Below are 10,948 nucleotides of genomic sequence, written 5' to 3' on the forward strand. Positions count from 1 at the left end.
TGGAGAGGAAGCTGTAGGTGCAAGGATCCCCTTGCTCCAGGCATGGTAAGTTGGCAATGGGGGAAAAAAACTCCGCTGCAGGGACACTAAGGCAATATGGGGGATTAGCCATTTTTTCTCTTGGCATTCAGACACCTGGGGTGCTTACAGCTGAACTCCATCCTTCCATTCAGTCTTGCACAGTTGTACAGTATTTTGTTGCTCCGATTTCATTGAGCTTCTCATATGTGCAAGAAGCTTCAGCAATTCAGATAGAGCCACACTCATTTACTGGCTGGAGGACATCCAGCATTATATTCTAACACAACAGAAACAAAGGTAAGAACAAATTGATTTTATTTACAAAAACACTCAGTTAATATGGCTAAAGGACCAGTAGAGAACAGAACAGCAAAGTCACATAAAAATAAAACTGCCCTTGATAAAAGTTTCAACACCAAACTGCTGATTCCTCTCTCTGTAATTAAATGCACTAAAGGCAAATTTTAGTTTTATTAAAAAATGAGACACATTGAGGGTACAATAAAAAGAATGTATTTGTGTATTAAACTCATCAAATCCCCTAATGTTTTTTAAAATAAACAGAGTATGGAGGCTATAAAAAGACATTCCGGTGTTCTGTGATCACATGCTTTTTAAGACAGTGACCTGGAACTTCTGTCCACCCAATCTGAATACTTTTTCAGGTCACAGAAAGAACTCAAGCAGAACATCAAAGTAACTCATATTTTCAGAGGGAAGTTAGTCATGACAGCCAAATAGAGGTGTCCTCTAAACTTGCTAAGTGATTTCATTTGTTTCACTCCGTACTCACCTCAGCTTTTTCCTGAATATTTAAAAGGTGACCAGTTGGGGGTAATGAAGAAATGGTGTTTGGAAAACCTGCAGAAAAAAAACACATCTATACCCAAAAGAAACACAATATATTGCAGCTTACCAGTCCCTAAATGTGGTAACTGAATTATTTTTTCTTCTAGTATTTTGCCCTTTTTTTCACCTGCTGATCTTCCCAATGACACACCTGTTCTAAATTGACAACGTTCACCAACTGTACTATATGCAACTATGGAGGAGCAGAACTGTCACCTCAGTCTGCTAGTGATTTGGACTACAATCTCCCCTTCCCTTGATCTCAGTTACATAAAGAAGATGGGTTGTTTAAGGACTGACAAGCTGCATTATATTACATGTGATTGGGTTTAGATATCCCTTCTTACATATACATATAGCAGTTCTAAAAATGCATTCACTTCTTGGTGCCCTGGAGGAGGCAGCTAGTACTAAAAGCAATTTGGAATGGCAAAAATTCTGGCAAGGGACTGTGTGAAACCTGTAAATTTAAACTAAACTAGTAGTTTACATAACACACAAACATTCACACTTATATAGATATAAAAAACAGCAATAGGATTTTAAAACCAAAAAATGTGCAGGCCAACATTAAAGGCATCCGACATATATAAAAAGGTGCAAAAGCCTGTGGCAAATAAAATCCATATTTCATTGTTTTTTTTTTTAGTCCACAGATATTAAACAGGAGTGTGAGACTTACAAATCACATTCCAACAATTACAGGTGGCACATTGGAGTTTCTGAGCGTATTGTGGAACGTTAGATAAAAAATGTTTCCTCTCCACACTGGCTGCATCACCATTCGGTGGACAAGAGGCTCCATAGGTAATCACAAATGAAAATCTTTGAGTGCTGAGTGCTGTCAATGCAGATGGGCTGAGCGATCTCTCCTCCATAATGAACTTTAAGGTCAGGTTAAGGGAAAAAATTAGAGAACATGTTGCAAAGCACCAGTGGACATTGGTCTAAACCATTGTTTCACAACCAGGTTCCTGGAGCAATGAGAAGTTTGTGCCTTGAGACCAACAATTTTTGGCTATCTATCTCTAAGGGTGACATTTTCACTAACCATGTAAGAGACATTTTTTTTTCACTGACCACCACACTAATGTAATCTGAGCTACGGCTGTGATAATTATAGTCAGGGTTACCTGAATACTTGAAAAGGCTTTCTAGGTTTCCCTCATTTAAAAGGCAGAGAAAAGGTGATCTACACACAGACATAACTACTACACTATAATTTTAAACTAACTACACCTACAGGATATTAAATACCATAAGCATTATCAAAAACGAATAAACAGTAGTTCTGTTTTAGGGAATATTTAGAAATTGTAATTGTGCCCAAGCAGTACCCTGAAAGCTTTAAGTGTATAGAGTTCTGCCTGAAAAAAATAGTATTGTACATCCTGGCATGCATCTGTGTCTAGAAACTACTGTGTGTACAGCCTCATAGCTGTATGTGAAATATAAAGTACTGCTTCCTCTACCAGCTAGTCTAAGGAGATTTGGAGTGCGACTGTCATTGTCACTTCTGTGCTGTTTGTCTTGAAGGCTATGATAGGAGAAAAGCCAGACTTCACACACCGCCGAATAAGGGATGGTACATCAGTAAGGGCCTGCACTGACAGCTTGTTTGCTTAAAGACTTTTTCATTTGCTATAGAGAATGTACAAATGTCCCATCAAAGCCCTCAGCACAGCTACTTACTGGAAAAAGACCACAGGCAATACTAATGATTGGTTCTTTGCCCTCTCTGCTTTATTTTTGAGATGTTTTCCCCCCAAAAAACTTGCTGTACTTTAAAAATTAGCACAGCTTACAGCCTAAGCATATCTGCTGTGTACTGAAAGGTGGACCCCAAGTGTCAGAATGGTGAAAATACCTCTGAGCAAAGTAGTGGTGTCTGAGGAACAGCACAGAAAAATGACTAGAACAGCCTTTAAAGACCAACTGTATGCAAACTTCTAAATACAGAGATGAATGACAAATAGGATTCAATTATTATTATTACTACTATTAATAAACAGAATTTATATAGTGCTGACATATTACGCAGCGCTATATATTGCAAATGACAGACAGATATAAATAATGGTTCTTTGTGGCAAATAAATAATGCATACTACCCTGTTTCCCCGATGATAAGACACTGTCTTATTTTTTTTGGAAGGCCAAAATATGCTCTAGGGCTTATTTTCAGGGGGATGCCTTATTTACCCATGAAGAAGACTACAGTACACAGTTATTGTTCATGTGCCATTCATGTCCACTTCTGATCAATCTGTGCCAATCATTGTCCCCTTCTGATTAATCTGATCCATTCATTGTCCCCTTCTACTGTAATCAATAATATACCGTACCATTAAATGTCCCATTGTAATTCATCATATACTGTACCATTTAATGTCCCATTCTAAAGCTTATATACAGTAAGTGGTATTGCTCACAGCAAAAGAAACCTGTCTGTGTCTCACTTTTGGATGTTCTGGCCGTGAACAAACTCCTGCAGTCTCCGTTAGGGAGGGATGAGGGAAGCTGCCTGTGTTTGCTTGGGCGGAGTCACGTGCGCGCACTGCAGTCCTGTCACTTCCTCTTCATGACGAGGCGCGGCACGCAGCCATGGAGGCAGACGGAGGAACCACACGGAGTCACCCACCGTACCACCCGATTCGGGTAAGCGCAGGTATCGGTGGGTGGCTTATTTGCGGGGGGGGGGGCTTATTTTACATTTTTTCTCTAAAAAGGGGGGGCTGTCTTATTTGATGGCCCTGCCTTATCATCGGGGAAACACGGTAAGTCCCTCCCTCCCTGCTTGTGAAAAGAAAGGCAGAAGTCGTTCTGCTCTCCTTTCAAATCGATCCTTGTACTGCAGGAAAACCGAATGGCTCCTTGTTTTCTTCTTCCCACCCCTGGTTTTTGCCATCCAGGACTGCAAAAAGCAAACACCACTTTACATTTAGGGATTTCCATTTTTTTTTAATACAGATCTGAAATAATTCTGTCATAAATATCTCATTACTTGAACTGCTAATAAGCCATTTCTTTCAGTGTAAATAGTGAATGGGTTAACCAGCCAGTTTCATCTGAATGTCTTCCACTTTCATAAACCCAAGGGAATTCCAAATTTTATGTGAGTTTTTTTAATAGCTACAATACAAAATTCTGCAATTTAAGTTTAATTGCTCCATAAGGAAAAGAAAGCACAATACTAAAAAAAAAAAAAGAAAAGTTTGCGATAGAAGGATACTGCCTTTGATGAGCGTTGAGTCACAGTTGTAATCCCAGTCAATCTTGGTTACAGAATGAAAAAGTTTTGCCATATACCTGCAAAAAACAGAGGAATAATTTTATTACATCTTGCCCATTTATTCGATAATTAGAAACAGCAATGATATTTATAGATTTGAACTGTCTACAAACTGGAGGAACTTTGGTTGAGATACACACAGTGATACAGGAGGAGGAGAGGACCCTGCCCAAATCTTACAGTCTAAAAGTTGGAGGAAGCAGCACACAATATTATTATTATCTTGTATTTATAGCGCACTGACATTTTATGCAGCGCTTTATAAAGTCCATATTCATGTCACTAGCTGTCCCTCAAAGGGGCTCACAATCTAATGTCCCTACCATATTGATATGTCATTAATGTAGTCTTATGACAACTGTTTTGAGAGAGAGAGGATTAAACTAACTGCATGTTTTTTGGAATGTGGGAGGAAACCAGAGTACCTGAAGAAAACCCAAGCAGACACAGGGAGAACATACAAACACCTTGCACATAATGTCCTGGCCAGGATACGAACCGTGACTTAGCACTGCAAAGGCCAGAGTGCCAGCCACTGAACCAACCCTGCTGTCCAATAGGAGGGGGATAAGGAATGGTGGGTAAGTCATGAGGGTTTTAAGAGACAGAAGACATGTAGGAAAGTTTGAAAAGATGGCTTTTGAGTGAGCATGAGGGGGAGGATTATTTTGCTTACTGACCACCAATGTAATGACCATAGCAAGTTATTTCCACTGACTTCCCCAATAATCAGCAAAGTAAGGAAGAGGTTTTCTCCATTTAATAAGGGTTGACAAAGAATGCTCTGGTGGTTAAAATATAAAGCGTCACCTTCCCTTTGAAAGGATGGGCATCTTTTCTGACACTACTAGGTATTTCCATATAAAGATGATATAGGTTACAACAATTTCCAAAGCTTCTCATTTTAAACCCATGTTGTGCTTTTGAATTAAACAGTTTGAGGTTACAAACTCTTTGCTTTTGATTAATTTGCTTAGTTTGAAAAAAAAAAATAAAAAAAGGCAGATTATAGATCTGTTTGACCCAAGCAGGTTTTATTAAATTTCTGGCAATGGACTCACAATCTATGCTTTTTTATAAAGGACACTTTCTCAGTTTCTTCCTGGAAGTTCCAGGCAATGTCCCAACATTCACAACATCAGTTGGGAATTGAAAAACTTCTGCCCTGAATCTTTATGGTTATTTAAATGTCACTGCATGTTTTTTCTTTTTTTGCCTGCAGTTCCCTTTTGATAATGGCAGTACTCACAATGCTGAGGGGATGACCACAGTGGTGTCTTCCTGAGCTTCCTTCTCCACCTCTGCAACTTCATCTTCTAAGAGCTTCAAGTCTTCTATCTCTTTCTGAAGGAATGTACCAATGTTAAGGAAAGCAAACCACCAATGAAACTATTTTAATAAATTATTAGCCACCGCATGGATTCCAAGAAAATAGCACAAGTCAGTCACAAAAATTTCTTAGAAATCAAGAGAATAGTTATTTTCCAGTGCAGGGGTAAATCACTTAAAAAAAATAGTTATGATACGCCAGTATGACTTGCTCATCCAAATGTTACATTCAAAGAAAGCTTCCAAAGTGGGGAAAATATATCCAACTACATCCCCAGGACTATAATCCCTTACACACTGTCCATTATGTGACAATGACACTTTTTTGTTTTCCCCAATATCTCAAAAGCCAGGTAGAACTGTAGGACAACTACAAGGGTTACTCAAAACAAAACTACTGGCAGATGCTTGTTTAAAGCATCTAAATTTATTTTAGAAGCAGAAAAACAGGTGTACAAAGGTGCTGCAATCTGTTAGCTTTGGAAACAAGACACAACTTGAGTAGAAAAGCCTACACAACCCCCCCCCCCCCAATCAGCATTCTGCAACTGCCCACACAACAGTAATAGATGGTCATGCCAAACTGATCACTTGAATTGGGTTTTTTGATTGTCTCAGTGAGCCTGCAGTCCCCATGACCCTGTTGCTAGTTCACTGGTTGTCCCTCCCTGGACCACATTTGGTGGGTTCTAACCACTGCATACCATAAATAACTTTTTTTGGATGTTCTGTCGTCTAGCCATCAAAATTTCGTCCTTGTCAAAGTCACTCCTTACACCAACTTTCCCTGCTGCCAACCTTCTAGAAGTGACTATTGACTTGTTGCCCAATATATCCATCTCCCTCACATGTGCCATTGTAACCAGATAATCAATGTTATTCACCTTACCTGTCAGTAACTTATACTAATATGTTTGCTGGTCAGTGTGTATTGACAAATATTAGTCAATAGTAACCTGAGGAATGCATCAAACCAAAATTCTCATTGAAATGACTCCTGTTTTTTTAAGAAGGAGCAAAAATCCCAATTCATGTGATGAGCTTTAGCACAGCCTTCTATTGTCATGTACAAAATAAGGACAAGCATTTGGTTGGTTGATAAGAGTAATGACATTTTCCAATCTTTAACAAAGCAAATTTTTTTGTTTTTCTGTTATAGTTTTATACAGTAGCACTGTAAATACAGGCCACTGTACAAGAAAAAAAACACTACTGTGCTCTAAAGGATATTTAATGTTGGTTTCTACTGAAGCATTTTTCGCAGAGTGATCCTGCAGCTCCCGCTCAATCTTATGAAGTTTGGATGACACTTTTTGCTTGGTCTCTTCTGATTCCAAGAACGTGTGTGCAACTTTTTCTTCAACTGATAGAATATCTAAAGATTTCAACAGAAATGATACAAAAAGCATGTGGATTAAAGTGAATCTAAACACAGTTTCCCCTTAATTATTGTTTTGGGACAACTCTAAAAATTTTTTGGCTCCCCTCTTACTTCAAAGCTAGGTCAACACAATAATACAATAAGCACCTCTAATGAGATCCGAGGTCCGCATTTCTGTTTCCAGAAGAGAATTGATCATGGCTTCCTGCGCGTCCAGGCTCTTCTTTAAAGCAGCCGCTGCATTGTCTGAAACCATGACCTTGACAATCTCCCGGCTCACCTCCACATACTCTTGCATCTGCTCCCGAAGCATTTTGAATGGAATACAGATAACTGGACAACAGAACAGTCCTGTAGATAAAACACACACTGAGTAAATCAAGACAAAGATCTCAGTATCAAAAGATATAACGGTATATCCTGCGTCACAAACCTAAAAGAGGAACAGTTAGGAACCATTCTTAGGAGCAGACCACAAGATCACCACAGTTACCCACAACAACTCCTTCTGTGTTCCTGTCCTATTTGGTTTGAGATGGCTAAAGGGGCAGATTTTCTATGACAAGTCCTTCCAACTCGTATTTCAGTGTCCAACAACACTGTCACAGAAAACATAAAAAGTACTTTCTGGGTCCTTTGTAAAGCTTAGCCATCAGGTCAGAAAAAGGTCAGACCCCAGTAACAATATAGGAATATCAGGGTGGAAGTTTTCTATAAAAAAATAATAGCTTGGCATCTCAAGGTGCTGCTGTGTTTGCTGATGTTTCCTCTCAGGTAAAGTCCGAGAGTGCCACCAAGACCATCACCCACACATTACAAATATCATAGTTCTCCCCAGAGGGTTTTAGCCGGTTGCTCCGCCCGGCTGATTTAAATACCCCGCCCAGCTCTCGAAAGCTCTCATCCTGGGATGCACGAATCTCGGTGAAGCTGCTCCGTGCTCTGTGTCATCAGTTCAGAGGATTGCTGCCGATGAGAGGTGAGCACACAGTTCCAGCCTTCATGTGAAAGAGACACAGGCAGCCCCGCCCCCATCTCATAGCACAGAGCTCGGATTTCTTGCCTGTGAAATGTATCGAAGCCAATGAATAGAACTACAAAGAGAGGCAGCAGAAGAGGAGCGGTGGGAAGGATGGATGAGTCTGGCTTCAGCGTTCATAATAGATTGGAGGTGAGAGAGTCGGGTTAGTGGAATACCAGCGAGAAGGATGTTACAGTAGTCCAGACGAGAGATAAGAGCATGTACAAGGAGTTAGGTGGTCTCAGGGGACAGGTAGGGGGGGGACTTTGGAGATGTTGCGTAGGTGAAAGAGACAGGACCTGGAAATGTTCTGAATATGGGGGGTAAATGAGAGGGCCGAGTCAAAGGTAATGCCAAGACAACGTGCCTGGGGGGAGGGACAAATAACAGTGTTGTCAACAGTTAGAAAGGTGTCAGAGGGAGATTTGGAATTTGAGGGGGGAAGATGATGAGTTCTGTTTTATTCAGGTTGAGTTTCAGGAATAGGTCAGACATCCACGATGAGATGGCTGACAGGCGGCATGAGACCTTATCCAGGACTGAAGGAGACAGGTCAGGGGTGGACAGATAGATTTGAGTGTCATCAGCATACAGATGGTACTGTAAGCCAAAGGAGGATATGAGACTACCGAGAGAGGAGGTGTACAGAGAGAAGAGAACCGGTCCAAGGACTGACCCTTGGGGAACACCAACAGAGAGGAGAGTGGGTGAGGAGGAGTTACCATTGAAAGAAACTTGAAAGGAGCGGTCAGATACCAATGGAGCGCATATTTAGATTGGACAACTACATTGACCAACAGGAATGTGCTGGAGAGAGGACTGAGCAAGCTCTAGCACAATAAGGAAGTGCCAACAATTCTCTATTCAGGAATCTGGTAGCTAGACCTTTCTGACCTATAGTAGCTCATTTTCTTCCCCAATTTCAGCCAGCTGGGCCTATCTGACCTATAGGAGCTCATTTTCTTCCCTGATATCTGTCAGCTGGGCCTGTCTAACCTCTAGCTCATTTTTTTCCACGATTTTGGTCAGCTGGGCTTGTCTGACCTATAGGAGTTCATTTTCTTCCCAATATGTCACCTAGGTTTGTGTGACCAATGTTGTGTCTCATTCTAAAAGGCATCACTCTTCCACAACAGCAAAACGAAATAAATCAACATGTCAATGAAGGATAAGCAGTTGCCACAGCTGTGCTGTACTTTAAATAAAGCGTATAATAAGTGACACTGCATACTCATTTTAAATATAGTATATTAAACCAGCATTCCCTATCTGAAAACATACACACAACACAAAACTTCACCATGCTACCTGCTTTTATTTAGTACTAACCCCGCCCCCTCTCCTCCCACAGCCAACCGCAGTCCTCTGCTCTCGGTAGTAAACGAAGTAACCATAGCAAACCTACAGCGCTCCTCCAATCCCGTACCAGGAAACCCCTCCCCGCCTTCTTCCTGAAGCCGTTAGGAAATTTAAATGTATGGCGCCGAGTTGTAAGAACACTGACAGAAATCGGCGCGTGCCGTGTCCTCCCTGACAGGTTACCTCAGCGGTTTCCCGCTCTTTTGCTTTCGGTGTGCTGCTGCGTACCGGAGCGCTGGGAGCCGGGTGATGAGCGGCTGTGCCGGGGCAGTGATAGACGTCTGGTGAGAAGAAGGAGGAGGAGAGAAGACTGCCTCTGGCTTTATCCGGGGCGGGCTGGGCTTCCTCCTGTGGTGAACACGTCACATTGCACCCTGGAGGATGAATGGTTGGATTAATGTGAGAAGAAGCTGGGTTAGAAATGACAGAAAGTTTCATCCACCGACCTGTAGTGATTTTTATTTTCAGTTACACCATGCAGCACAGCAGGCTGAATGTATTCCCAGGCAATTAAAGAAAAACTAAACCCAGCCAACTCACCTTCGCCAGGTGCCGCCATCTTCCTTCTTCAACGTCTGGACAATCTTTGGCCATCAAGATTGGCTGTGCCGAAATAATGTTCTTTCATCCCGGCACACATTAAAGTAGCTGGAAACGCCCGGTTTCCCTGACAACCAAAGCTGGCGATGCGCATGCACAGCTCAGGTTAATTTCAGAAACCTGGTGCAATCAGGCAGGTAAAACACATTATTGCAGAATGGACATCGCCCATTACTTTCTGCAGTAATATTCGGCCTGATCATACAAAATCAAGAACTAAACCTAAGTGTTCGCAATTACTAAGCTAATTTCCCTATGTTCTTTTGTCGTCACTGACATCTTCGTCGTCCAGGTTCGGGATCTTTGGTTGTCTTAAGCTGGGTTTACACTGTCGTTTTTTTCAAACACATGTAAACGTTCCTATTGCATGTATATGCGTTTTTAAGCACTTTTATTAGCATTTTAAAGCTTGCCTTTAAAACGCTGGAAAACGGCTATGCCGGGTTTATGTTTTTAGTGCTTAAAAACGTGGGAAAACATCAAATTGAAGTCAATAGAAGCGTTTTGCCGCATTTTGGTGCGTTTTCCAGCTTTAACGCAAGCTCATAAACGTGCCTCAAGGAAACCTCCTGGTGTAGATTAGCCCATTGGAATGCATGGTGATTTCAAACATGGGCTGTAAAAGCCTCAGGTTAAACGCTGGGGTAAACGTCCGTGTAGACTAAGCTTTAAATAGGAAATAAACCCAAAAATTACCCAAAACAAAAAAATATACTTACCTTCAATCCCACAGAGCAGATCCGCCCGGAGGTTTCTTTCATCCAGTCCCACGTCGTACCGGTATCCTTCTTTGGGCTGGCATGCTAGGTGCCGCCATTTTCTCTCTATTCTTACTGGTTCTTCTTCCTACGTTACCTGACATACTGTGCATGCATGAAATTGGCATTTTTTTTCCCTTTTGGCATCTCAGGCATGCATGGAAGGGGTAGGCAATGATAAAATTTTTGTTTATGTCCGCTTGATATTTGTTCCCCGCAGCTGAGCATGCCGGAATCATACACTATCATGTGCGGATGCAGATGCCAATCACATGACCAGTTCTTCTCCAATCATAGCATGCTCTTTGCTGCATCATTTAGGGCAGTATTTTTCAATT

The 10,948-nt window shown here is 41.3% G+C and overlaps 1 protein-coding gene across 2 annotated transcripts; it reads right to left on the reverse strand.

The window, feature by feature from the left end:
- Nucleotides 1-319: 319 nt before the first annotated feature.
- Nucleotides 320-9,592, reverse strand: SPC24 (SPC24 component of NDC80 kinetochore complex). Of its 2 annotated transcripts, none has more exons than XM_072399604.1 (6): nucleotides 9,436-9,592; nucleotides 7,020-7,223; nucleotides 6,720-6,866; nucleotides 5,412-5,514; nucleotides 4,103-4,179; nucleotides 320-1,754 (listed from the first exon to the last, which is right to left on the reverse strand). In XM_072399604.1, exons 2-6 carry the CDS (start codon nucleotides 7,183-7,185, stop codon nucleotides 1,648-1,650), a joined length of 600 nt encoding a protein of 199 aa, XP_072255705.1. In that variant the 5' UTR covers nucleotides 7,186-7,223; nucleotides 9,436-9,592; the 3' UTR covers nucleotides 320-1,647. The 2 variants fall into 2 exon arrangements, with proteins under 2 accessions (XP_072255705.1, XP_072255706.1); XM_072399605.1 differs by having other exon boundaries at nucleotides 9,481-9,591.
- Nucleotides 9,593-10,948: the final 1,356 nt, after the last annotated feature.

The sequence above is a fragment of the Pyxicephalus adspersus genome, chromosome 2, assembly GCF_032062135.1.
Source record: "Pyxicephalus adspersus chromosome 2, UCB_Pads_2.0, whole genome shotgun sequence".
Lineage (NCBI taxonomy): Eukaryota > Metazoa > Chordata > Amphibia > Anura > Pyxicephalidae > Pyxicephalus > Pyxicephalus adspersus.

Excerpts from the sequence above, each read along its gene's own strand:
- SPC24 (XM_072399604.1), bottom strand. The coding sequence starts at position 7,185 with ATGCTTCGGGAGCAGATGCAAGAGTATGTGGAGGTGAGCCGGGAGATT. Across the intron at positions 4,180-5,411 it reads GTGGTCATCCCCTCAGCATT|GTATATGGCAAAACTTTTTC; the intron begins GTGAGTACTGCC and ends TGTTTTTTGCAG. Across the intron at positions 1,755-4,102 it reads CTCAACGCTCATCAAAGGCA|TTCATTATGGAGGAGAGATC; the intron begins GTATCCTTCTAT and ends CTGACCTTAAAG.